This window comes from Anolis carolinensis, chromosome 1 (assembly GCF_035594765.1).
Source record: "Anolis carolinensis isolate JA03-04 chromosome 1, rAnoCar3.1.pri, whole genome shotgun sequence".
NCBI lineage: Eukaryota > Metazoa > Chordata > Lepidosauria > Squamata > Dactyloidae > Anolis > Anolis carolinensis.
In genome coordinates this window covers 277,565,203-277,591,143 of record NC_085841.1, presented here as the reverse complement: position 1 = coordinate 277,591,143, position 25,941 = coordinate 277,565,203, and the positions used below count along the sequence as shown (strand labels likewise).

The 25,941-nt window shown below is 40.2% G+C and overlaps 1 protein-coding gene across 4 annotated transcripts in view; it reads right to left on the bottom strand.

The window, feature by feature from the left end:
- far1 (fatty acyl-CoA reductase 1) overlaps window positions 1-15,195 on the bottom strand; it is a 42,657-nt gene extending 27,462 nt beyond the window's left edge. For all 4 annotated transcript variants that reach the window (XM_062967719.1, XM_062967720.1, XM_062967721.1 and 1 more), the window contains exons 1-2: window positions 15,042-15,195; window positions 3,974-4,168 (exon numbers count right to left, since the gene is read on the bottom strand). In XM_062967719.1, the coding sequence (XP_062823789.1) occupies window positions 3,974-4,162 (189 nt within the window). In that variant the 5' untranslated portion in view covers window positions 4,163-4,168; window positions 15,042-15,195. The remainder of the gene's footprint in view (window positions 1-3,973; window positions 4,169-15,041) is intronic.
- Between the last annotated feature and the right edge of the window lie 10,746 nt (window positions 15,196-25,941).

Below are 25,941 nucleotides of genomic sequence, written 5' to 3'. Positions count from 1 at the left end.
CATGGCCCCATTCTTTCATGTATACGAATCAGTCGCCCTGGTCCCTTTGCAGAGAAACAGCCCCAAAGCATGATATTGCCACCCCCATGTTTCACAGTAGGTATGGTGTTCATTGGGTGCAACTCAGCATTATTTCTTCTCCAAACACGACAAGTTGTGTTTCTGCCAAACAGTTCTACTTTGGTTTCATCTGACCATATGACATTCTCCCAATATTCTTCTGGCTCCTCCTAATGCTCTCTAGCAAACTTCAGTTGGGACCGGACATGTACTGGCTTAAGCAGGGAAACATGTCTGGCACTGCAGGATCTGAGTCCCTGACAGCGTAGTGTGTTACTGATGGTAGCCTTTGTTACATTGGTCCCAGCTCTCTGCAGGTCATTCACCAGGTCCCCCCATGTGGTTCTGGGATTTTTTATCATTGTTCTTGTGATCATTTTGACCTTACGGGGTGAGATCTTGCATGGAGACCCAGATCAAGGGAGATTATCAGTGGTCTTGTATCTCTTCCATTTTCTAATTATTGCTCCCACAGTTGATTTCTTCACACCAAGCTGCTTGCCTATTGCAGATTCAGTCTTCCCAGTCTGCTGCAGGGCTACAATTTTGTTTCTGCTGTCATTCAACAGCTCTTTGGTCTTCGCCATAGTGGAGTTTGGAGTATGACTGCTTGAGGTTGTGGACAGGTGTCTTTTATACTGATAACAAGTTCAAATAGGTACCATTACTACAGGTAATGAGTGGAAGACAGAGGAGCCTCTTAAAGAAGAAGTTGCAGGTCTGTGAGACCCAGAAATCTTGCTTGTTGTAGGTGACCAAATACTTATTTTCCACCATAATTTGCAAATAAATTTGTGAAAAATCAGACAATGTGGTTTTCTGGATGTGTTTTCTCATGTTGTCTCTCATAGTTGAGGTCTATCTAGGATGTCAATAACAGGCCTCTCTCATCTTTTTAAGTGGGAGAACTTGTACAATCCCCACTGTAAGTATATGTGGCCCATCCCACATTAAAGGCAGGAATCCCCTGATACCTGTTATCATTACACTGAGAAGCAGGAGCCTGTGAACTCTACATAACTATAGCACAGTATTTTGCTTAAATTTGGAAATCTATGTTCCAGTCTATATTCTAAACAAGCATATTGCTTATATCTCATGAGACAACTGCAGGCTCTTCAAACTTTTAAACTTCTCACCACAAGCACTCAATACTTTTAGCCTTTGCTTTGAAATAAGAATGATTTGAAACATTGAAAAACAGGAATTAGATTCTCCTGAAATTTAGTGTTTGGTTGTTAACATGATTTGATGGAAATAAAGAAAAGGGGTTAATAAATCATTATTTATACCAATTGCTATTCATACTTCTGACATGTTATTTGTTAATGCAAACAGCCCATTTAAGAACAGACTTTATTCTTTCATACACTGCAAATGTTACTATCGACCTACAACACTGATTACATGTAAGACATTTGAAAAGTGTAATTCAAGATCTGTATATCCAATAAAATGCATATACGGTATGCAACTGGGATATACAACAAAATATTGCCAAATGCAATGGTCTTTGTTGAGGATTGCATATAGGGCATCCTTAGGGATATATACTGACATCTCGCCTTTAAAAGGCTGGTGAGGACACTCCAAAATAGGAAGAAATTTACTCAAAAGGTGACTAGAAGTGATATCTCTATTATCTAAAATGATAGCCACTACAACCTGCTGTTAACTCCCTGAAGACACTGAAAACGAGGGTCAGCCTTTGGAAAATATTTACTCTGGTCTACAAAGATCAGTGATAACACTCCTCTCTATGCTGCTAGTACAACAGATAAAGATAAACAGATAAAGAAAGTGAGGTTGTGGATTACACCTAAACATGGGGACAGGTTTTTAAAAATTCCAACATCCTATCTATGAATCACCACAAAGAAAAGGCTAAATTTAGCATCAAAGATATAGAGTACCCGCCGAGTTTACTTCATGTGCCGTTTATTTTGTTGGATCAAACATTTAAAAGTATAATCAGTATGCGTGGAATCAAAAGGACATAAGGGTTCTACATGCAGCAGATGGCTTGATTTGGATTCAGAAGCCACATGAAGGGGCAAATTTAAGGAGACTGGTTATTTCTACAATTCAAGTTATATTTCAGATGGAGAATCTAAACCAGCACAGCCTTCCAACTTCTCTTAGTTATATAGTAGTAAATTATACTGGAAAGTGATTATACACTATTTTCTTTTAACCTAATATGGGGATGAAACAAAATATATTATTGCAGAGAAGCTCTATTCTCTCAGGTTTAAGAAAACAGATGACTCTATTAACCATAAGAACCTAGCTATGATGTTAAAGAGAGGCTTGAACATTTAGCATAACATGGCTCAAAAAACATAAAAGCAAGGCAAAAAACGAATACTTAGAACAGGCATTGGCAAACTTGGGCCAAGTATTTTGGACTGCAACTTCCACAATTCCTAATGGCCTACCGGCTGTTAGGAATTGTGGGAGTTGAAGTCCAAAACTCCTGGAGGGCCCGTCTGCCCATTTCTGACTTAGAATGTTTAGTTCCTCCTAAATGAGTTTTGGTTCCTCCTGAAGAATTACAGTCTCAAATGCTGTATTATGCTGGAGAAACCAAATGTGAAACAACCAGTATAACAACCAAAACAATGTTAAGACCCACACCATCAACTGTGTGTACTACTCAAGACACTTGCTCTGGAAGGTTCAGACACATGCATGGTTTGTTCCTGTTCTTCATGGGTAGGCAATTGTGGAAACTGCAAGGAACTGACTTTTGTTTTGGCAGACATATGGCATGCTACAGTGCCACATTTCTGGCTCCAAATCATAGAATCATATAGTTGGAAGAGGCATCGTGGGCCATCCAGTCCAACCCTCTGCCAAGAAGCAGGAAAACTGCATTCAAAGCACCACTGACAGATGGCCATCTAGCCTGCTCAAAAGCCTCCCCCACACTCCGGGGCAGAGAGTTCCACTGCTGAACAGCTCTGTGAGGAAGTTCCTCCTAATGTTCAAGTAGAATCTCTTTCTTGTAGTCTGAAGCCATTGTTCTGCATCCTAGTCTCCAAGGCAGCAAAAAAACAAGCTTGCTCCCTCCTACCTATGACTTCTCCCCACATATTTATACATGGCTATCATGTCTCAGCCTTTTCTGCAGGATAAACACTCCCAGCTCTTTAAGCCACTCCTCATAGGGCTTGTTCTCCAGACCCTTGATAATTTTAGTCACCTTCCTCTAGACACATTCCAGCTTGTCAACATCTCCCTTAAATTGTGGTGCCCAGATTAAATCAGTTTAAGTGACTGTAGATATTCTGGTTCAAAGTTCTGGGTTTTCAAATGCTTTTCAACATCTGAGTGAGAAGGAAAAGAAAGCAACCTTTAAAGAGTAACTGTTGCTTTTGAAATAAGAATTTACTGAGTTTATTTGTTTTAGTTTTTGCTTGAAAAAAATGAAGGATTGTCTGGGGCCTTTCGGAGTTCCAAAAAAGGAAACAGGAAATACATGCAGCATGTTGTCCACACTTCCTCCAGCCTCAGTCTATGCTTCTGAAGAAGTGGGAAACAGAAACAACTAACTGTATTACAGCACAGATGCTCAGTGCCTACTATCTTTCATTCAGTCAAAATTCAAGTTATTTCAGACAGAACAATTTTACCTGTCATCCTCCAAACTTCAAAATATACGACTGAAGTATGGTCAGCACTATTCTGTAAGTCACAAGAAGTAGACTGCAATCAAATGGCTGGCATTTTCACCAAGTCAGGTCGTCAAGATCACTCTCTATTAAGCTATAATCCGTGACAACCACATAGTTCTGTAATAAGATACTACTTTCACGTGCATTATCTTGCTATATAGACAAAAACATTATTGTAAATAATTTTAAATTAGCTCTTTCATCAAAAACAACTGGAAGATTTTGTAGAATCATACCTTACAGGTGATCATTTCCTCCACTCGTTCCTGAGGTACCTTCCCTGCTTTGTTCCTCACCAAAACATAAACTGCTTTCACCTTTGGACAGGACCTCAATAGCTTTTCCAGTAGAACTTTTCCCATGAAACCAGTAGCTCCAGTGAGGAGGACATTCTTGCCTTCGTAATATTCAGGGATGGACACCATTTTGATCTTAAAGAGAATTGAAGAATATGTTAGGGCTATTATTCTTACCAACACTTACAGCATTACATTTTATCTGCTCAATTTTCATACAACTGCATTCTAAATTACCGTAAATTTTTGCAAAAAATGTTAATTTTATCTAGAAAAGATAGAATTGCACATCAATTACTTACTGGGAAAGTTCATTCTGGGAAGATATAGAGGAGGAATCCACATTACATGATTCCTATACCATCACCATCAAACAAATTTATTTTGAAACACCTAATGAAAATGAAAGGGTGTTCCACAAATCTCTTGCAGCAATATATCAGTAAAAAAAAAAAAGGAACAGACATGATCACAGATTAAGTGGAAGTGTTTTGACAACAGAAGAACTAGGGAATTGGATCATTATACACTAGGATATCACAAACGAGGTGAACTTGGCCATACTGTAGTCAGATAAAAGACAGAATGTCTAATGAGTCTGGTCCAAGAAAGGGAAACTTCAAGTGGTACACACAAATCCAAAGAATGTAATAACCTTTTGGAAAAATTACACTTTTAAGGAGAATGACTGAATATAGCTTTTTGAGAAATTCAAAAATTCATTAAGGGACATAAAACCCAAGTTTGAATTTGATGTTGGAAATCTGTGTTAGTCCTTCAGGAAACACTTCAAGGATAAATGTGAATGCAAAGGAGTGAAATTTTGTTCTGTGGGTATTGAAGAAAGAGTGGAGACAGGACATGTTAAGATACTGGCATGAAACCCTATATCTAGTTTGCTTTATATTAAAAGTATATTGAGTATTGTGCTATTTAAATAGCTCAAATTTCTAAGTACCTCACCTATTCTGGCCATGGACAGACAAAGAGAAAAAAAACAGATTATTTTCACTGCATATTCTAATTCATAATAAATTCTGTATCAATCCCTGTAACAAAGAAGATGAAAATCATAGGGATTATTCTTTTTAAATCATACACACAAAGTCATCTTTTTGAAGACAAATCAAAATAATTGCCAAAATTCCAGAGTCTCAGACACAAGATAAATAGAAGCAGTCACAACATCTTCCTTGAGTGAATCTTCACATTAGCAATCAATGTTCAGTTTACGGGGAAGTGAAAAGGAGAAATCCACACATGAGACCTAGTCAGATGACTAATCAACCTTAAAGGTGGGAGTGACTGGTCTCTAACAAGAGACTACACTGAAAACATCTCACTAATGAAGTCAAACCTGAGCAGAATAAAAGGCATCAAATTTGTAGCACTGAATATAGGACAAAAGATAGTTTCACACTACAGTCCTGCAGATTTTTGAAAAGAAGTCATTGTGAAAAAAGATAAAGATGTGGCCATAATGTAAATGAAATTTTTAGGATGCATATGCCTTGAAACCTTGAAAAAATAGGCCATGGTAACACAAGATTTAAAGAATGTATCATGGCTTTTAGACACTCATCGGCACAATGAGATTGAGACCACAAAGAAGAAACAAACAACTCATTGGTTGTTTAATCAATTTAGATTCACAAATGTTTACTGTAACATTGTACATATCTAAATGATGCCAGAGACTTTTCAGTCCAACACATTTCCAAGTCAAATTATATAAGATCCGTGTATGCAAATGTTATTATTTATTGCATATTAACATTACAATTAAAATAAACTCAGGTCTTAGAAAGTAAACTCCTTGCACACTTACGTTTTTACAAGAATCTAATGCTCACCTTTTTTGGCTAAAATACCTCCCAAAATTAGGATGTGAATTAGATTCACATAATACAGGAATCTTAGTGTTGAGCCAAAGCAAAAGGGGAAGCTGCTTCAGAAGCTGCATCTGGAGCTCCCATTTGAGGGACATAATCTCCAATTTAATTGCCATGGCTCAATGCTATGTGATCCTGGGATTGTAGTTTGGTGAGGCACCAGCATTCTTTGACAGAGAAGGCTCAAGACCTTGTCAGACTACAGTCCCCAGGATTCCACAGCATTGAACCAAGACAATTAAAGTGGATTCATTCTACAACATAGATGCATCCTAAAGTTTTCTTTTCCATTGCTGGAAGCTTTGGTGCTCTAGCACATGCTTTTTAAAAAAAGAATTCTAGGCAGACAGTAACTGCAATCCAAACCTTTTTTTTGTGCCAAATTACTTTTTCATATCCTGCAACAAATTTTCTTTTTCTTCATAGGTTTCATTGAATGCAATGTTCCTCCCACCACTGATTTCCATCCCTCCCCCCAATTGAGTCTTCCATCCCTAGCTATTGATCTATCAATAATTGCTCCCCATCCTGCTAAATTTCCACACCATTGTGCTATGTGTGCCTTTGCCATGTATGCCAGAAATCACATGACATCAGTGGGTGGAATCCTCCTTTACACACACCAATTTAATAAGTCAATTAAGCAATTTCACTAAAAATAATAATTCAAAAATGAACTATAAAGAACGGGTAGGGAATAGTGCAGGAAGGCAGAGTTACAAGGTTGTGCAAAACAATTATCGCAGGACCAGATGGGCAAATTGACACAGTTGTGTAACTAAAGAGTGGCGAAATATTGAAGAGGATTGCCTCTATTTACATTAGCGCAACTGTTACAAAGTAGAGTATGTTCAACACTATCTACCTTAATGCAACTGCTAATGAACAGTGAGTTGGTGTGATAAAACTAGGATTAACAATGAATGTGCTCTGATTTGCCAAAGAGCATTCTGATTTTGAAACTGCCAGGTAGCATATATAAAAGAAACATTCCTATATTCTGATTGTGTACAACATCCACTAGTTGCCATTACAAAATGGCAACTAGTATTTTAATTATGGAGAATAAAGGTTTTCCACTCAAAGAAAGTTGCAAGTCATCAAAGAAGAAAAAGCAGCAATTCTGTATCTATCCTATTTGTTTCAATTATTTAAACAGGTTTTTATTACACCAAGACACTTTATGCAAAGCTAACAATACATTTTAAGATAAAAAATACTTTCCTGTTCATGCCCTCACAAAACCATCAAATATATTTCCCTAAATTTTGTAGGATATTATTGCAGGAGAAAATATAACTATTACATTAAATAATAGATTGATACATTCAATATTCAAGCTCAATGTTTTTAATGCAGATAATGTACTGAGTTGTAATGTGATTTTGACAGATATATGACTAAAAGTCTAATGGGAGGCACTCTGAAAAACAAAAACAAACTGGGACCAACAGCTCCAGCATTCTGGCCAATATTTTCTCTCAATAAGAGATTCTACTGTCTAAAACCCTACAGGCACCATTGTTGAGTACACAATAGCTGCTGTGTTGTTCCTGCCCGCCGCACCACATCATCTGCTTTGTTCAAGTACAACTTTTATCAATGCACTTTTCTTTTAAAAGTCAGATTTTAGAAATAGGAAAAAGGGTAGCAAAAACAAGGAAGATAAATATAGATAAAATGTGGACTTCTACCTAAACTAAGCTTTGCTAGTTAAAGAATATTAGCTAGAACTTTGAGCTTTGCAGAACTGCAAATATATTGAAACAACAAAGATGTTAAACATATAGTTAGTATTAAATTTTGTCTGCAGCAGACATGAGCACACTTTAACAAAGACTTGACTGAAACAGGGAAAATCAATTCAATGTTTAAAGGACCAAGTAATATTCCACATGTTTGCACCTACTCTGGTTGGAACCACTACCCAAATATCATTCACCTTTTTCAAATTCAAGCAATACTGGACTACTACAATTCAAGGGTCTAAGTAATAGACCATTCCAGAAAATATCCCTGACAACTTGTACAAGTCCCTGGCCACGCATTGCTGTGGCCAGTTGTGGTTTAATTATAATGAACATAAAAAGTAAGAGCTGGATTCTGATAAATGTAATTTTCCTTCCTTCCTTCCTTCCTTCCTTCCTTCTCTACTTCCTTCTTTGTCTCTTTTCCCTATCAGTCCACTTCGGTTGGATTGAAAGTATGTTTAAGATGTTTTATTGTACTTATATTTTAACTGTTTAATTTGATGTTATATTACTGTATATGCAATTGTGGCATTAATATCTGATAACTGATTTTAATGTTTGTTTTTATATTTTATTTTATGTTTTGGCATTGGATGTTTGCCATATGTTTTGCTCTGCCCTGAGTTCCATTCGGGGTGAGAAGGGCAGAATATAAATGCTTTAAATAAATAAATAAATTCTCTTCTTCTTTCTCTCCCCCTTTTCCCGCTTTCATTTCATCGCTTTTCCCCTCCCTTCTTCTTTCCTTTCCCCTCCTTCATTTCATTCCTCTTTTCCCTCCCTCCCTCCTTAGCATTAGCAGCAGCAGGAGTAAAGGTTACTCTTCACACACTTATAACCTGTGTCTGTTTGTGATTGTCATAGAATTCTTTACATTGTTGCAGTGTTGTCGTCCAGTCTCCTATTATTGAAATGAAAAGGAAGCCCTTCCGATTTCTCCCATCTGCATTATTAGTATTGTTATTCTTGTCCTATGGATCTCGCTTGCCAAGGTTTCCTAAGTTCTCTGGCATTACGTTTGGTCCTCTTTTTTCCCTGACCTACCTCACACCTACCTCCCTCCTACTCTCCTCCTTTCCTTCCCCCTTTCCTTCCTTCATTTCTTCCCACTTTCCCTCCCTCCTTCTCTCCTTAGCAGCAGCAAGTGCAAAGGTTCCTTTTCACACAGAGGGAGGAATGGAGGGATGGGCGGTGGCAGAGGAAGGGTGGCTCTGACTTGGAAACAGTGGAGGCTTTCCCTCCCTCACCTTCGGCTGTTCCACAGCCTCATGCCCAGCAGTGCAGGCAGCAATGGGCTGCACCATTGCAGGCACACCGGGGGAGGAGTATGGTTCGTCCTCACCCGCCGCGTCACTTTGTAAGGGGGAGGGGTGTAGCATGAGGGAATAACAGATCTCCTTTCCCTCCCTCTCTCAAGTGGCTCCTTTCTCAACTGCTTGGTAGATTTTTTCCTTCGTGCAAGAGGGGGGCGGGGCCAGGTGAGTCATTTTTGTGCATGCACAGTATTGTCTTCTAGCTTTTTTAGATTTTTTAATCCTTGCCATTGTCTTTTTGAGTTTTTATGAGTGATGGTCACTCATTAAATTGATAGGTATATTGTGTCCAAATTTCATGTCTATTTGTCCAGTGGTTTTTGAGTTACGTTCTGCCCACGAACAAAAATATTATATATCTATATATATAAAAGAGTGATGGCATCAGGGCAGCGGACAAAACAACAAAACTACAGGCCCCCCAACCTCGAAATTTGACAACACAACCCATCATCCACGGCTCTAGGTTGATACAACAAAAAGAAAAGAAAAATAAAGTCCTAATTAGAGGGAGAGGAATAATTGTTTTTATCCAATTGCTGCCAGTTACAAGGCTAAGTTCCGCCCACTTGGTCTCCTAGCAACCCACTCAGCCCAGGAGACAAGCACAAGAGTTTCGAGAGACCCCAAAGGGCCATCCAGCCCAACCCTTTCTACTATGCAGCAGGACACAATCCAAGCATTCACAACACATGGACAACGTATAAATACTATACAATACTACACAGGGACATAGACCCCCTCTACCCTCACCACTTTCACAGTACACAAACAACCAAATGCATACTAAACATAAAGACAACCATACAACAGACATTCAATACCACCACTACCTCAACAATTTCTCACCAACACCACCAGACAACGCCACAGCAACGCATGGCCGGGCACAGCTAGTATATATAAATTAAACAATATGCTTTTTTTATGCTACCTGTTTCTTATGTGTTTAAGATTAGCTTTCTTCTCACTTGCATCTAATATAAAGCATACTACACATTACAAAGTTTAGATTTCTATACATTTTCTGAAAAGTTGTAACATATTGAGTCATTCCCAGAGAAGACCAGTTTGGGGTGAGACAATGCTTCCTAGAAAGTAAAAGCATATACCAATAAATATTACATAATTATATTTTTGTTTTTTTTTTTAATTATGCTGAATTTAACACTACAGCATACTATTCAAATCACTGACAGAAAAGAAGGGAATTTCAAGCAGATTTCAAGATCCTCTTTGGTAACATGAAAGGTATGAAGAATCTAGAGATTCCTTTGGATACCAAGCAATTAATAGTGCTGCTGCACTACAGCGAGGTTACAGCAGATGTTCACCAAACAAGAGAGATAAATTTCCAGTCAAAATTGAGAAACAAACTTTGCTAACCCCAGATTGTCATTAAATACGGCTTATTATTTCCTCCATATAACTCAAAAGATTAATATAGACAACAAAGTTGAAGATGTTCTCTTAGCTAAGTGTACAGCATTTCAAATGTAAAGGCCATGCTTGCCCATGCACGCCTACCAGAGAGCTGGGAAGTTTCTCTACAGGGGCCGCTCCAAGGGGCAGGCGTGTAGACAGGGGGTGTGGCCATTAAGGGGGGGGGCAGAAAATACCAAAAACAAGACCCAAAAAAGGTGTGTGATTATTATGCGATGAAATATGGCAGTTCACTTCAGTCTATATTCAATTATTATTCTCAACTATAGCAGACCTGCTATACCAATGTAAGACAACGAAATGCTGACTTCTCAAGTTCCCACTAATACAAGGGGTCTACTTAAGACAGCACAAAAACCTGGATTTAGAACTTTTCATGTTGTTAGAAATGGTGCATTTTGTATTATTAAAACATTAGGTAAAGGTAAAGTCTTCCCCTGACGTTAAGTCCAGTCGTGACCAACTCCGGGGGTTGGTGCTCATCTCCATTTCTAAGCCGAAGAGCCAGCGTTGTCCATAGACATCTCCAAGGTCATGTGGCCGGCATGACTGCATGGGGTGCCGTTACCTTCCTGCCGGAGCGGTACCTATTGATCTACTCACACTGGCATGTTTTCGAACTGTTAGGTTGGCAGGAGCTGTAGCTAACAGCAGCCACTCACACCGCTCTTGGGGTTTGAAACTGGGACCTTTCGGTCTCCAGCTCATTGCTTTAATGCACTTCGCCACCGGGGCTCCATAGGACATTAGGACATGTTTTATCCTACATTATGATAAGGCAGCACTGCAGGTTTTTCTGTTTTGCAAACCATCTCACTCTACTGTCACAGCAGGAATGTTGCGGAAAGTTTTAAAACACTGTAGCCCTAAGCAGAGATAGCAACTTGGAAGTGATCAATGAGGCTTAATATGAACTCAGATCAAGAGAACAGTTGCTCTTGACTCCCACTTGGGTCAAGGCTGTCTAATGTTAGGACTCCAGAGTCAGTCCTCAAAGTGAGCATAAGAAAAGACTGGGATTTAGACTTGGCTTAAGTAGAAGTACTCCGTTTAGGCAGCATTTCACCTAATGCTCCCAGACACATCTGCCCTTCCCAGTCAATCATTAGGAAGAGTGCACTATCTATGAACCCTCTCATAAAAATAAGTGCCACTGAATTTAAAATAAATGCATACTTTTACACCATCTGCTATCCTCATGAACACAATAAGTTGCCCAAAATTAAGGATGCATGTTGAAAATATTTTACACAGAAACAATTTATCATTGTTAAAATAGGACACAGAATCAAAGAATTAGAAGAGCCCGAAAGGATAATCCTGTCTAAACCCATTCCGCCATACAGGAATACACAACTGAAACATTTCTAGCAGATGGCTATCCAGGCTCTGTTTAAAAAGCACCTGAAGAGGCGACTCCACCCCACTGTGAGGTTGCACATTTTATTGTTGAATGGGTCTTATAACCAGAAAGCTCTTTCTAAAGTTTAGGGCCGGGCTGTGGCGCAGCTGGTTAGTAGCCAGCTACATTAAATCACTACTGACCAAGTGGTCATGAGTTCGAAGCCTGCCCGGGTCGGATTGAGCACCTGACTATTAAAATAGCCTAGCTCGTTTTTGACCTAAGCAACCAGAAAGATAGTTGCATCTATCAAGTTGGAAATTTAGGTACCGCTTATATGGGGAGGTTAATTTAACTAATTTCCAACAGTGTGCGGAAAGGAATGAGGAAGTAATCCATCAAGGACTCAGTGTCACAGTGGATGATGAAGCAGCTGCTCCCCCTGTGGCCGGAATTGAGCATACCCTCATGAAGCCGGAAGCTGGAAAATGTTAAATTGCCTCTGTGTCCTTCTCTGTCTGTATGTCGTATGGCATTGAATGTTTGCCATGTACAGTAGAGTCTCACTTAACCAAGCCTCACTTATCCAAGCTTCTGGATTATCCAAGCCATTTTTGTAGTCCAATGTTTTCAATATATCGTGATATTTTGGTGCTAAATTCGTAAACACAGTAATTGCAACATAACATTACTGCATATTGAACTACTTTTTCTGTCAAATTTGTTGTATAATATGATGTTTTGGTGCTTCATTTGTAAAATCATAACCTAATTTGATGTTCAATAGGCTTTTCCTTAATCCCTCCTTATTATCCAAGATATTCGCTTATCCAAGCTTTGAGGAGAGAAAAAGTGGGGTATGAATAAACATAAGAACAATAAATAAATAATAGAAAACTAGTGGGTAGCTATTCTGATTCCACTATTTATTGACTTTCATTCTAAATGGAAGCCGGAATGACTCTTGCCACTGCAACAAATTATAGAATCACAGAATTAGAAGAGACCTGTGATATTCAGATATATAGTACTTGCAGTGGATTATCACTAACAGTCAACAAGGTATTATCAATATATTTCACTGTCTTTTTAGTCTTTACATAACACTAACATTATTTAGCAGTGAATTAATCAATCTGAACATATTACAAAATGCTTGTTCAAGTATGTGGATTAACTGCAAAAAAAAAACAAAACCCTGGTTTTTCAGGTTTTAAAAGGAAAGAAACTCCAGGCTTTCTTCAAAGGACAACTCCTGTCTGTTGACTAAAATGATCTAACTACCCAAAATTAACTTCTGGAATGCCACACCTTCTCTTTTTATACCTGCTAATCACTATTTTATGAAAAGCTAAGGCAGGGCAGGAAAATCATTGGCAGCATGTTAATTTGAATAGCGGCTGCCAATCAGGGACCAGTTTTGCCAGAAAGGTAGCACTTTTTCATTCTTTTTGCATTGCTTCACCCCCCCCCCAAAAAAAAACCAACACCTTAAGAAAACAAGAGGGAGATAACCACAGAGCGTGCAGCAAACTCCACTGCACTCCAATACAAACCTTTGATACACATCCCTGAGGAATGTTTGCCCTAAGCCATATAATTTGCCATGGTGACCCGGCTAAAAAAGAAAAAGGAGTCCCTCCCTGACTGTTTCTGTGCATCTGGCCTAGATGTGGAGACAATAAGCTCTTTTTCACAACTGTACATCATATAAGAACAAGAGGCAGAGGAGGAAAAGTATTTCCTTATTTTCTGAGGTTAGGAGGGATTTGTGCTGATTGTTCCCGATGGGAGGCATGCAGCAGTCTGTGCTAATAACAGATGCATAAATACCCCCTCACTAAGAGCCATACTTCTGTCCTGACTTCAAGCTTTACAAGCCCTGCTGCCACTATTTCCTCACTCCTCCTCTCCCTCTGGCTGCCTTCATCCTCCACAGATAGAAGCACCTTCTTTTCAGGAACAGGCACTACATAGTTAGAAGAGACCCAAGAGCAATCCAGCCCAATCCCCTGCCATGCAGAAACACACAATTAAAGGACTCCTGGCAGATGGCCATACAGCCTCTGTTTAAAAATGCCAGAGAAGGACACTCCTCCACACTCAGAGGCAGCAGAACAGTTTTTGCCCCCAAGGGGTTCTTCCTAAGGTTTTTTTTTTATGAAATCTCTTGTGATTAGAATCCATTGCTCCACTTTGTCCTAGGTCCCTTCTACACAGTCATATAATCCAGATTATTATTATTTTCATGTCAGGAACGACTTGAGACACCAGGAGCGAATCCAGATTATCAAAGCAGAAAATCCACATTATTTGCTTTGAACTTGATTATCTGATTCTACCCTGCAATATAATCCAGTTCAGGGTAGATAATATGGATTTTATATGGCAGTGTATAAGGGATCTAGGCCCCTTCCACACAGCTGTATAAAATCCACATTGAAGTGGATTATATGGCAGCATGGACTCAGATAATCCAATTCAAAGCAGATTTTCCTGCTTCTTGGCAGGAGGCTGGACTGGATGGCCCACGAGATCTCTTCCAACTCTATGATTGCATCGTGGCTGGTTAACATGCCTCCTCTCAGCCTCCCCCCCCCCCCCTCCAAGCTAAGCCTCCACACAGGTAGGGACTTTCCCCTTCAGCATTTCTGCCACATCCTTCCATTTAAAAAAAGGCGGGGGGGGGAGAAGAGGTGCCCCACAACGAGACCCCTCCTTTTGTGGAAAACTCTTCATCCCATCATGCTTTCCCCCTCATCATCTCTCACAAGAGGAAGACACGAAGGCCCACCAGAGGCTTCTACACACACACACACACACAGGGACGTGTATATACATATTTCCCTCGGGGGGGGGAGGGAGAACACAACCCCCTTTTTCCTTTGCCCTGACCAGGAAGCAGCCCGTCCTTCTCCCCCGCGAAAGCAAGCAACCCACCCCACTGAAGTTCCCTCCCCGGAGGGCCCGTGCGATTTTTCTGAGGGCCTTCTCCCTCGCCGCCCCCTCCCACCCGTCTGCCCGCGCGCCCAACGGACGCTGCCTCGCGCCCTGGCGGCAGTTGCTCCTTGCCGGCTCGCGCCGACCTTCCTTTTATTATCATCCCTCATCATGGATTTTTTTCCCCCTTCAACGCCCCCGGGCCACGCGCACAGCGGCTCTCCGTTGACCACTTGGCCCCGCCCCTCCTAAGAATCCCCCCCAACAACCTCGCCATTCCATCCTGTCCTCTCCCCCCTACCCCGCCCTTCCGTGTGCCTGCCTTACCTCCCACCGGTGCTGCCACTGCCGCTCTAACCCAAGAGCGGGTCCTTAGAAGAAGAGGAGGACAAGGAGGGCGGGACGGAGGGGGAGAATAAGGCACTCCTATTGGTCGCCCACCAAGCTGAGGCGGCAACGTTGCCATAGGCTCCAGCACACGTCGCTCCCCCCACTCCCCGACACGCAGGCGGCGGCTGATTGGTCGAGGGAGCGGCCGCTTATCTCCATTCATGAGGGTGGGAACCGCGGGGGCCTCGCTTCGGTTGCGGAACGGTCTTGACCAATGGGAGGGCCGCAGAGAGGGCGGCGCGCGCTCCCGCTGCTCGCGCCTGGCTGTCTGACTGGCTGGCCTTCCTGTTATTGCCTTGGAAATCGAGGCGGTGGCTGGCCGGCTCTGAAATTCACCCCCACCCCTCCGTGCAGCTACACCAGGCCTGGGCCAACTTGGGCCCTTCCAGGTGTTTTGGACTTCAACTCCCACCATTCCTCACAGCCTCAGGCTTAAACGGCTGAGGGGAGAAAGGAAGGGGCCTGAGGCTGTGAGGAATGGTGGGAGTTGAAGTCCAAAATACCTGGAGGGCCCAAGTTGGCCTGTGCCTGAGCTACACTGTAGAACTGATGCACTTTTACTCTGCTTTAACTGCCCTGGCTCAGTGCCATGGGATCATGGGAGTTGTAGTTTGTTGAGGCAACCACTTTTGGGCAGAGAAGGTGAAAGATCTTGTCAAACCGCAGCTCCCATGATTCTATAGCAACAAGGGCAGTTAAAGTAGAGCGAAGTGTATTCATTCTACTGTGTAGGTGAGCCTCTTATCCCTACAATGGGACCTCAGAACCTTTCCACACAGCCCCATATCCCAGAATATCAAGGCAGAAAATCCCACATTTTCAGCTTTGAACTGGGATATATGGCAGTGTGGACTCAGATAACCCTGTTCAAAGCAGATATTGTAGGATTTTCTGCCTGTGTGGAAGGGCCCTCAGTATCTGCCAGAGTTCGGTTCTAGGGCCTATAGAGAAGTCATAGCTATTGTGTTTAAATTATGTCTGTTGGAATATGTATTTGTGTTTTAGTTGACAATAGCCATTTTGAAACATGAATGATACAGAAGCCATTTTGTTTCATTTCACAGTGGTTTGGTTACCATGGAGACGAAGCTGGCTAGCTTATGAGAGGGAGAAGTAGGCGGAGCCAAGGGAAGGAAAAAGGGGAGTTTTAAAAGGAGTTTGGTGTGAGAGAGGGGGAGAGAGGGTGTGTGTGCATGGCTGGAGGCTTTTTCAGTCAGGAAGTTCTGAAAAGACAGGCCTGGCAAAGAAATCTTTAGTCAGGACAGACTAAAGGGAGTCTAGTAAGATCTCTAGTTGAGAGAAGACTAGTGATCAGGGATTTGATCGGTATTTGATCAAATTATTAGTTTTATTGTAGTTGGGACATTGTCCACGAAGGAGCTCAGCTGAGATTCGAGTTCGCTACAATTGGTATCATTTGTTACATAGGAGAGTGAAAGAGGATTTACACCAAAGACTACTGTTGGGTGGTTACAGAGTTATTAAACCAATTGTATATTTAAAGTTACATAAGTAAATTAATCAACCTGCAACCATAAGCTTTGTGCGCAATAAACTTGATTGTTATTTGTTAACAACTGACTCATTTCATTCCATCTGCGTCTGTGGAGCCAAGTTTCATCGGTAATAATTCAAAAGCCTCACATTGGTGGCAGTTACCTGAATAGATCACCTAATTGGGGAAGAATAATAGATACAAGTACCTCAGGAAAGGGAACCACAACACCTAAATTCCTAAATACAGAAACAGAGGCTGGGATCTTGGAATAAAGATCACCCCCTGTAATCCTTCCCCTCACATAAAGGTGATAAATATAATCTAGAGGGATTAAAAGATTATAAAATCCCCTCAGCAGTTACAATTGGCTTTCACCCCCTCACACAATCACACATCGTTTCAATTTGGTGGCAGCGGTGGGATTTAAAAAAGGTTTCTCCCTGTCACACCATTATCAACATCCTTTCAGGCCCTTATGGATACCATACCAAAATCCATGGATGCTCAGATTTCTGAAGAAAACTCCACCACAAAAAGAAAAAAAAAACCCTCAGATTTTGCTCAGGAGGAACCTGACAGTGCATCCACACTGTGGAATTAATGCCATTTGACACTAACTGACATGGCTCAATGCTATGAAATCCTGGGATTAGTAGTTTGCACCTCTTAGCAGAGGAGGCTAAAAACCTTGTCAAACTACTACTCATGATTCCATCGCAATGAGCCATAACATTTGAAGTGGGTTCAAACTACATTCATTCTGCTCTGAAGAACCAGTTTAAGATGGAGAGGTCTTTATCCTTTTATTCTGAGCAGTGAAAGTAACGTTGTTGTTGTTACTCTGACTCCTCCATATCTCAGTGCTGATATGCTGGCTTATATGGCTGTGTAGAAGGGCCCATTCTCTTATTTAGATTGCAAACATGAATTCAGGGAACTATCAGACATTGGCAAGTTGCTCTGAGGGCCTCTGGCTGAAGAGTGGGGTATAAAGAAATACATGAATGAAGGAATAAATACTGTAAATAGATTTTCTCTCACCAAACTCTTAGGCTGCATGCTCCTCCCTATAACAAGTGCTGGTTATGTTCCTGACTTTTGTAGCATTGTAATTTTTTCACATGCTGTGATTTCTCCTCTTCACAATATTCTGGTGGAGGGAGAGCGCAACACCTTCGTATGCACCTGACAGGCCTTGGAGCCCTGCCAACTTCTGAGTTTCATTATCTAAAAACAAACAAAACTGAATTAGCTTACTCTGGAAACAATGGGAACATTTCCAAAGTACAGCCAGAACGCTGGCCTAATAGAATAGGAAATGCTATGAGCATCTTCTCCCCTTAGGCCCACTGCAACTGTGGGGTTTCTGTTGGTGTTGATTTGCCACTTAGCAGCTGGTTCAGTGAGCCTGGCCTAGTTGGACTGAAATTTGACATGCTTTTGATCTTATTTGTTGTTGTGCGACTTCAAGTAGCAATCCTAGGGTGAACATATCAACCGTAGGCTGAACCTGTCGAGGTGTTTCCTTTGCAAGGTTTGTTCAAATAGGGTTTGCCTTTGCCTCTCTCAGACCCCTTCCACATAGCTGTATAAAATCCACATTAAACTGGATTATATGGCAGTATGGACTCAGATAATCCAGTTCAAAGCAGATATTGTGGAATATCTGTCTTGATATTCTGGTTTATATGGCTGTGTGGAAAGGCCCTTAGAGACCAAAAGAGTGTGGTTTGCCTGTGATCTTCCACTGGGTTTGCATGGCTGAGCAGGGATTCAAACCCTGGTCCCAGAGTCATCCTCAAAGGCTGAAACTGCTACATGATACTTATTCATGCCACTGTGCCCTTGTTGTTAATATGGATTTCTCAAAAACAAGTTATGTTAGACAAATCTTATCCCTTTTTTCAACAGGGTTACAAGCTTGGTACATGCAGGGAATGCTGTGGATGTAGCATATCTTGACTCCAGTAAGGTCTTTGATAAGGTCCCCCATGATCTTCTTTCAAACAAACTAGTAAACGTGAGCTAGACAATACTACTATTAGGTGCTTTTGTAATTGGTTAAGCGGCCGAACCCAAAGGGTGCTCTCCAATTGTTCCTCTTCATCTTGGAAAGAAGTGACTAGTGGAGTGCCATAAAGAGTGTTCAGTCCTGGGCTCAGTTCTGTTCAACATCTTTATTAATGACTTGGATGAAGGTATAGAGGACATGCTTATCAAGTTTGCAGACACCAAATTGGAAGTGATGGCTAATGGCTGGCTCGACAAGAACACATATGAAAAAGATCTTGGAGTGTCCACTTTAAAATAGTAGTCTAATGAAACCCTTAGTGAACAACAAGTTGAACACGGTTCAACAGTGTGATGCAGCAGCTAAAAAACCCAATTAAATTTTGGGCTCCATCAAAAGAAGCATTATGTCTAGATTTTGGGAAGTCATGGTGCCTCTCTATTTTGCTTTGGGCAGACCTCACCTGGAATACTGTGTCCAGTTCTGGGCACCACAATTCAAGAGAGATATTAACAAGCTGGAAGGTGTCCAGAGGAGGGGGACTAAATTGATCAAAGTTCTGGAGACCATGCCCTATGAGGAGCATCTTAAAGAGCTGGATATATTTAGCCTGCAGAAGAGAAGGTTGAGAGAAGACATGATAGCCATGTATAAATATTTGGAAGGCTGTTATAAGAAAGGGAGCAGGCTTGCTTTCTGCTGCCCTAGAAACTAGTAGCCAATAGAGTAAAGGTTGAGCTCCTTTCTCCTGCTGCTTTAATCAAAATAGTCCAATGTAAAGAGACTTTGAATCAGAACAAATTAATTGCTGGCTTCGCTAAAGAAGAATCACATAGTTGTTCCCCTCGCAAAACTTTGAATTATTCAAAAACATTTTTAAAAACATCTTTAACTGGAAATGACAGTAGGGATAAAATAAATGACATCTTGATCCTTTCATTATTGCCATCAATCCTGCTGAGAAGTATTTTGAAGTCTGAAATTCATGCCTTTTCTCTGCAACCCCTCCCCCCAATCAAATCTTGCCAAGAAAACCCCATGATAAGGTTTCCATGAGTTGAAAACGATTTGAAGGCATGCAACAAACAAGGCTGAAGAAGCTAAAAGGGTTTATTGATTTTGTCTCAGTTCATTTGTACTTTAAAAAATCAGTTTATCGTCTATATCAAACCCAAAGTAAAAAATTATGAAGATTTTAGAACAGTTTTGAAATATTTAAATAATACCCTTATCAGGTAGAATATTTGTTTATTGATTTTATAAATGCACTTAATATTTGGAATGAAATTTCCTTGAAAATTCTAATGAAGTCTCATGTAACCAGCAGAACCTGCTCCTCTGACCTACATTTTAAGAGACAGCTATTTATATTGCTGTCCTTATCTACTTTTTATGAGTGACTTTATGGCTGCAAAGCTCCATAGACTCAATAAAGTTATAAAGAATGATGTGAATGAGGCACCCGTTAAGATTATGGATTTTAACTAATAAGTTAACACTATTGGACAGTGGTTCAGCTACACTGCTTGCAAACTGACAGAATACTTCCTATGTGATTCTTCCATACACAATGACAGAATGGCAAAAATGTCTTAGGATGCATCTACACTGTAGAGTGAATGCAGTTTGTGTTGGAAATGACAACCTTCATCAAACCTTCTCCAGCAATCTGTCTATGATCTTGTTGCTTACTGTTTCCTGTACGTATGTTGTGGTGTGCAGCTTCCTTTATGGTTTCTGAGAAGTTATAAAAGTGGCTGCAGACCATATGCTCTCTCTCTCTCCTTTTGACTATGTGATCTGTTGATAGTTGTTTTGTTCCCAGAGAGATGCCCTGGCTGGCTGGCACAAGGAACCATTTCAAAGATATTTGAAACTGGACTAATAAGTTTTTGTACTTGTGTATGCTAAATACATGAAAATTGTGAGTAAAGCAAATATGTTATTTTCATCAAAGTCTATATTTTTCTCTTGAATGCATGATATGAAACGAGTTGGTTTTTTCCCCTTTATGAACCAATTAGAGTGTTAAGATTGCCAGGGGAAGTCCTGCTCTCAGTCCTGCCGCCTTCACAGGTGCGATTGGTGGGGATGAGAGACTGGGTCTTCTCAGTGGTGGCTACTTGGCTGTGGCACTCCCTCCCCAGCGAGATTAGATTGGCCTCCTCCATCCTGGCATTCAGGAAGCAGTTCAAAACATGGCTGTGTAAGCAGGCATTCAATGAATGACACCAATACACAAGCAGTTAAAGGAAACCATAGGATCGATGTAATGTTTAAATGTCTTAATGCTTAATGTTCTAATGTTTTATCGTTATGCTTATGGTTTGTATAGTTTTTAATTATTCAATTTATGGCTATATGTAATAGCTTTTAGACATGGAACGTTCTTTATATGGATATGAGGCATTGAATCTTTGCCATTTATTATGTTGTGAACCACTTTGAGTCCCCCTAGGGGTGAAAAAAGCAGTATATAAATAAATAAATAATATGGGAGAGTACCCCCATACTTCTAAAGCCCTGCTGTTTTTATGCACTGGCAAATCTTTGTTTTTCCTAACAGATCGGAGATTGCTGGTTATTCAATCTAACAACTGAAACCATTGCCTAGCATAATTATATTTGGTTGTATACTACAAAAGGAGATTCTGCTCTAAAGGGTTTTTTGGCTCTCCTCTAAAAGGTTATGTTCTCTAATAGTTTGACGCCACTTTAACTGCCATGGCTCAAGGCTTTGGGATCATAGGCTGGATCTGCACTACCATATAATCTAGTTTCAGAATGCAGAATAAGATAAAGTCATAGGAGCTATAGTTTTACAAAGTCTTAGCCTTTCTTTGAAATAGTGATGGTGTCTCACCAAACTACCGTGGTAGTTAAATTGGTGTCAAATTTGTTATTTCAAGTACCGCAAGAACTGCAGGTTTGGAAGCCTGGTGTGTCTAGCTAAATCAGAAGGCTAAATCAGACACAGATGGGTTTATTCTCAATGTCCAAAGAGGATGTTATTAGAGAAAGCATTTCAAAGTACTGACATAACTCAATTATGATTATAGAGCAGGGGTCCCCAAACTAAGGCCCAGGGGCCGGATGCGGCCCTCCAAGGTCATTTACCTGGCCCCCGCCCTCAGTTTTATAATATAATATTTTATATCAGTTTTAATAATATAATATATTGTATATACATATAATATTGATAATAATCTTATGTTATACAATATAATACTAATAGTAATACCATATAATAATATTAATTGTATGTTATATATTACATATTATATAATAGTATAGTGGTATAGTTCAATACAGTAATATATAATGCTAATAGTGTGTGTGATGACTCATGGGCCATGTAGTCCCGTCCCTAACACTGTTGTGACAGATGAGGAGGAAAACTTAGGTTTTCCTCCGTTTCAGTCAGAATTGGAACTTTCTCAGCCAGAACTGGAACCCTTGCACCTGCAGGAGATTTGCCTTCCAGAAGTTTGCCAAACAAGCCCTGAGCCAAAATCTCCCCCTTTTTCTCGCCGTGATTATTGTCAACAACAGAGAGGAGCTCAACAGGCTAATCGCAGAAGCCTGAGAATCGCGGCCAAACAAATGGTTGATTAAACCTGTTTCCCATGAGAAACTTTAGGGAGTCATGCATCTGGACCCAGAGAATGGCTTTCGCTTCTGGTTCCCCAGAGAATCTGCTCTTGGCGGGAAACCGAGACCCTACTTAGGTGTTTTGCCCACGAAGGAGTCTTGCGGAGTCAATTCGTCAGCTACGGGAGTAGGTTGTGTGTGGACTACGCTACTCCCGCGGTCGAGTTCTTGCTCCTGTTTCCAGCCCTGTATTGCTTCCCAGGACCTTGCCTTGCTTCACGGACCTTGCCTTGTTTTTGGACCTCGCCACGAATTTACCACGGATCCTGTCCTTGCTCCACGTTCCTTGTTGCCTTGAATCAAGCTTTGTGTACCAAGAATCAAGCTATTTCCTTGCCTTGCCTAAGTTTCATGGACTAAAGGACCTTGTCATCTCCCCTCACTTTGCTTGGCAAAGTGAGTGTTTCGGTTACTGGATTACAACTTTGGACCTTACTATTTCATATTGGACATTGTTTTCCTGGACTATATTTGACCTTTCCTGAAAGGTCATCTTCTGAACTATATTCTACATTTACTTTTATTGACTTTACATATTTCCTTAATAAAGATATTAGATAGATTCTGGCCTCTGTGTATGGTTATTGGTGCTCTGCTGCCTGGGTCGTGACAGTGTGTTATGCTAATAATATAATATATTGTATGTACATACAGCTGCTCTGAGTCCCCTTCGGGGTGAGAAGGGTGGGATATAAATGTAATAAATAAATGCAGTAAATAAATAAATAATTTTAGACTTAGGCTCGGCCAAAGTCTGACATGACTTGAAGGCACACAACAACAACAACAACAACAACAACAACAGCAACAATCCTAATTAACTTGACTATCTCATTGGCCAGAAGCAGGCCCACACTTTCCATTGAAATCCTAATAGGTTTATGTTGGTTAAAATTGTTTTCATTTTTAAATATTGTATTGTTCTTTCGTTGTTGTTGTTGCACTACAAATAAGACATGTGCAGTATGCATAGGAATTTGTTTGTATTTTTTTTTTCAAATGATAATTCGGCCCCTCAACAGTCTGAAGGATTGTGGGCCGGCCCTCTGCTTAAAAAGTTTGGGGACCCCTGTTATAGAACATTCTTATTTCATTTGACAGCTATTCAAGAAACCCATGCCAGCTCCTGATTGGTTGGAAAACAGCTCGGCTAGGATCCGCATCCTGAGTGACATCTTTTCTGATTAGCTCTTTGTATTGTGGGAAATTCAATAAACTGTCATTGTGTCATTTGAAGTGTCAGTCCATTTAATGGTCTGCCTCTGAAAGGGGTGCCATCCCAAAGAAATGCAGTGTGGCAATATGCAAAGAGTCCTTGATGGGCTGAATAATCCAGCTCCAGAGAACATAATAGGGTTAGTCCAATGTATACAATAGATATTTGGGGATGATGTCCATCTCAAAGGAACTCAGGGTATGGATGCCAGATTTTTCTCACAGATAGCCCAGATCTTATCAATGGGAGCAGGAAATGGACCCAACCAATGAATTCCTTCCCCACCCCCAGGCTCTAAGGGATTATGGAAATTAAGGGGTCTTGGGTGTGATCAGACAAAATTCCAGAAATAATTTACACAAAAAGACAGAGGTGCAACATGCTAGGTTTTGTGAAATATATTCCCTCCCTAGGGAGATTAGATTGGCCCCAACCCTGTCTGCCTTTATCAAGCAGCTGAAGACATGGCTCTTTCAGTGTGCGTTTGAATAGCCACAAACATGATAGACCCTTATCTCTGACACATTGCTTCTTAGCACTTTATTTCCCTTCCTATTTATCCTATCCCACATTATCTCAGACGACTCTCTGACACTGTCCATGCACTTTATTAAAAGGCCTTGAAATCGTGTAACTTCTTAGGCCCGACCCCTTTTTTATCCATAGTGGTTGATGTTTGTATTATTACTTCACTTGCTTGGTCATTATATGTTTTACTGTATGCTATGTTTTAATTGATTATTTTATTTGATTGTTGTATTTTTTGTTTTTAGTTTATTGATATGTGTTTTAAACTGTTATACAGTAGAGTCTCACTTATCCAACACTCGCTTATCCAACGTTCTGGATTATCCAACACATTTTTGTAGTCAATGTTGTCAATACATCATGATATTTTGGTGCTAAATTCGTAAATACGGTAATTACTACATAGCATTACTGCATATTGAACTACTTTTTCTGTCAATTTTATTGTTAGACATGATGTTCTGGTGCTTAATTTGTAAAATCATGACCTAATTTGATGTTTAATAGGCTTCTCCTTAATCTCTCCTTATTATCCAACATATTCACTTATCCAACGTTCTGCCGGCCGGTTTATGTTGGATAAGTGAGACTCTACTGTACTTTGTCTCTGTTTGGGCAGCGCCCCATGTTAGCCGCCCCCAAGTCCCTTCGGGGAGATGGTAGCGGGATAGAAAAATAAAGTACAGTAGAGTCTCACTAATCCAAGCTAAACGGGCCGGCAGAAGCTTGGATAAGCGAATATCTTGGATTATAAGGACTCATCAAGGAAAAGCATATTAAACATCAAATTAGGTTATGATTTTACAAATTAAGCAACTTAAGCATATTATACAACAAATTTGACAGAAAAAGTAATTCAATACGCAGTAATGTTATGTTGTAATTACTGTATTTATGAATTTAGCACCAAAATATCACAATATATTGGAAACATTGACTAAAAAAATGGCTTGGATTATCCAGAGGCTTGGATAAGCGAGGCTTGGATTAGTGAGACTCTACTGTAATATTATTATTTTATTGTATGGCACAGCAAACAAGATAGATATGCTGGATTTCGTATCACAAAGTCACAAGTTGAACACTTCCCAAGTGTCTAGGACTATGTGATGTATTTTCGGATGATGTGTGCAGATTCCAGTAGGGTGGCCTTTTGCAGTTGGCAAATCATATTATTATTATTATTATTATTATTATTATTATTATTATTATTATTATTATTATTATTAAATATATATAATTTTATATATTTCATAATTTAGGGGTTGTTTTCTCGATGTCAAAACTGCATTAATTAATCTACTGGGCAGATGGATTCTACAACTTCTATTATGCTCATTCAAAACTTGGGTAGGGGATCTTGATTTTTTTCTAAAGAAAACATAAATAATTAATGCATTTTCATAGTTATACTGTTTGGTATGAAACACATGTGTTCCCTCCATTTCATCCGATCATTCTGTTAATTGCTTCTTAACCTCCACTATCACATTGCTGTTGTTTGTTTGCCAATTCTAAGATGATCTGTTTCCTGCTTTAGTGCCTCCTTCAAAATTATGTTGTGGATTAAAAATCTGTTAAAGTATGAAGCTTAAGGTTGGTGTTGTAGCTTTGCAAATTATAAAGCTTTCTTTTTCTTCTTTTGGCTTTATTTCCTCTTTTAAAATATTTGGTTTTAATTAGTACTCTGGTCAAAGTGTAAAGAACCTGCTTTTTCTGGCTGTATGTGAAGGGATTTATGACAACCCCACGAAGAACCAGACTGTCATTTGGGGGCATATTTTCACATCCATTCATAAATTTCTTTCTAAGCGATTTTCCCAATGGAGGGATTAGCATTGTGACTCTCATTTCCACAGGGCTTAGTTTTGGGCATCCTCGGGTTGGTAGCACGCATGTCTTCGTTGATGGTTTCCATCCATCCTTTATTTGG